Source organism: Amphimedon queenslandica, unplaced genomic scaffold (assembly GCF_000090795.2).
Source record: "Amphimedon queenslandica unplaced genomic scaffold, v1.1 AMPQUscaffold_12487, whole genome shotgun sequence".
Taxonomy (NCBI): Eukaryota; Metazoa; Porifera; class Demospongiae; order Haplosclerida; family Niphatidae; genus Amphimedon; species Amphimedon queenslandica.
Window position 1 is genome coordinate 2,605 of NW_003547276.1, and position 2,689 is coordinate 5,293.

General features: G+C 36.6%; 1 protein-coding gene across 1 annotated transcript; it reads right to left on the reverse strand.

Moving 5' to 3' along the window:
• Positions 1 to 889: 889 nt before the first annotated feature.
• On the reverse strand, positions 890 to 1,790 carry LOC100638953 (uncharacterized). Its single transcript, XM_020003893.1, has one exon. It carries the CDS (start codon positions 1,788 to 1,790, stop codon positions 900 to 902), a length of 891 nt encoding a protein of 296 aa, XP_019859452.1. The 3' UTR covers positions 890 to 899.
• Positions 1,791 to 2,689: the final 899 nt, after the last annotated feature.

The window sequence follows — 2,689 nt, forward strand, 5'->3', positions numbered from 1 at the left end:
TCACTTCTTGTATGGACATTGCCCCTGTGAGTATCAATCTTAATGGTGTTGACCATTCTAAGGGCATTGCTGTTCTGAGAAAATTGATGGCAAGATGGATTTTTGTTGACACAGCCTCTCTGCCTTTGCCTTCCAAAATACTTTTCTAATGAATCCTGAGATATGTGCTAACTTAGAAAAGGCTTAACTCCAGGAATAGTAAAGATACATTTCAGCAAATCAATGAAAGAGTAAGCTATTGTGAAAGTAAAATTATGGTAATTTATGAATTAATCAATTATTTTTACCAGTTATTCTGATTCCCAGTAATGTTTCCTGACTTATAATTAGATTATTTTTCTCCCTCGCCTTTAAGTCCTCTTTTGATTTAACTTGGTCCTCCCAGTTTTTTAACCATGGTAGGAATTCAAACTGCATCCACTAAGTGGGTTTCTTCTTGAAATACAAATTTTATGCATATATTTTATATACCTTAATCCTCAAGTCATTATTCCATCTATATGGTGACTGAAAGTACTTCCTTTTGGTGTAGCATGTTGTGTAATTTGTGACATTGAGGCTATCAAAAATTCTATCAAACATTTCTATATATTTTGCTGTTTCTTCTGATTCTCCCTTTAGGTATGTCCTAAGAGCTGTTGCAACACTTTGACTGAGAACCTTTATAATAAAAGGATGAGTAAACTTATCTACATGCATGTACAGTGTATTTTCAACTAACTTGAGCTGCTAGATCAACTCTCATTTTGGAGAAGTTTGTCAGGAAAACATGCTCATATTTGATCTTAGGTAGTACTGTGAGGCCTGTGGATTCTGTTATGATATGATACAGCTTTACTATAAACTTCCAGCTAATGGGATTTCCATTGTACTATGTAAAGTACAATGTATAATAATTTTTATTCATGTACAGCTGTATGTATAATTTTTATTACCTGCATGTTTCTTGACTGATTTGCAAGGCAGTTGCGGGCAGTTTTAATGAGATGAGAAGGGTCGGAGAAAAGAAAGATTTCGCGGCTGTTGTTGCTCAACGGATTCTTAAATTTATGAGGTACAGTTGTATCAGGATTAGATACAATTTGCATGAATTTTCGATTCACAGAGCAGCCATCGAGTGTGATGGTCAATACTTTAAAGCCACATCTCTCTATTCTCATTATTCCCTCATAGAATATTGGTACCATTTGTTCTCCCGTTAAATTTGATGTGGCAAACGAAGCATAAGGGAAAGTGAGACTGGTGAAGAGGCCTCTTATCATTAAAACAAGCATTGTCTTAGCTAATGTATGTGTATTATTAGCTGCATCTCCATTGCTTTCTGTGTACTCTCTTTCTAGCTGTAACAGGTGGTCGTTGATCTCTCCAATTCTGCAGTACCCCACTAAGTCACCAGTTGTTTTATCGTACACAAGCCCCTGTTTGATGTACATCTCATCGGCGATGATGCCTACATACTTCTGATGGCTCTCCAATGATTGTAGCTTGGAATCCAGTACGAGTTGCTCGTCAAGCTCATTCGAAAAACCAATTCCTGGTTTATTGTGGTGAATATATTCACGGAGCGTGCGTTGAGATGGTAAGTGTAAGCATTTTGATTTTCTTAGCAATTCATAAGCTGTCGAAGATTTTTGTTGCAGGTAAACACACCATCTAATCATTGCTGGATTCCAACGCATCCCTGTAGGCGAGGCACTTCGTGTAGCAGCTTTGTATTGGCTCATCCAGAATATATATGGGAAGCTATCTTCTGGAAACGCTTTTGTTATTTCATTGTGGTGGTGCTGCATTATGCTGAACAAGTCTTGATGAGTGTTCTGATTTACTGTTACTGAGTGGTCATCATGTTCTATCATTTTTTTCAGGTGTGCAATCCGTGCATTTTTTTCTTCTATTGTTGCTTTCAAAGATGTGATTTCTCTTTGAGCTATTGTATTTTGAGATCGAAGGCTAACCATTGAATTTTTTGTTTGGTTGCCTATGTATCTGTTGTTGGTAAATTTTGATATTGTTGAACTTTTTGGAACAGTTAATACTGACAATAGAGAGAAGAGACTTCTGCGATGCATTGTGCATGAGGTACATCTGATGCTGTTTGCAGATGATGTAATGAGTAGACAGTTAATATGACGTACAGTTGGAAGTGGCTTATAATCTATTGATGCTACTTCAGCACCTAAAGTTATAGTTTAAATGGTGACATTAAGTTATAATTATTTTGTAGTTACCTTGATTATTAAGGAACTTCCCATTTCTTTTAAAAGCCAATTCAATGAATTTATCCTCTGGGTTTCCCTCACAGATACTGACTTTTTCAATTGTGTTAATAATGGTGAAAATCGTCTCTGTGCTGCAAATTTTGTCATATTGTGCCACAGTGTCTATGTGAATGGGACGATTAAACAGTGATACACAGAAGCTGAGGTCATCGTGGATTGTGACTGAGAATGAGACTTCATCTTTGTCATTAATTCTGCACAGTTTTAACTGCTGTTTGGAGTTCATAGTGGACACCCACTGTGGTGGTAGTGATTGCTGCTTTTTGCATAACTGTTGCTTGTAATAATATAATATTTTGATTTTCATAATTGCAGTGAACTGGCCGGCATGCTGTTGTGCTTTGCCATGGTGATGTTTCTTTGATGTCAAATTGACTTCCTCGGCATCTTATCAGTTTAATTGATACTAT

Excerpts from the sequence above, each read along its gene's own strand:
- LOC100638953 (XM_020003893.1), bottom strand. The coding sequence starts at position 1,790 with ATGCAGCACCACCACAATGAAATAACAAAAGCGTTTCCAGAAGATAGC.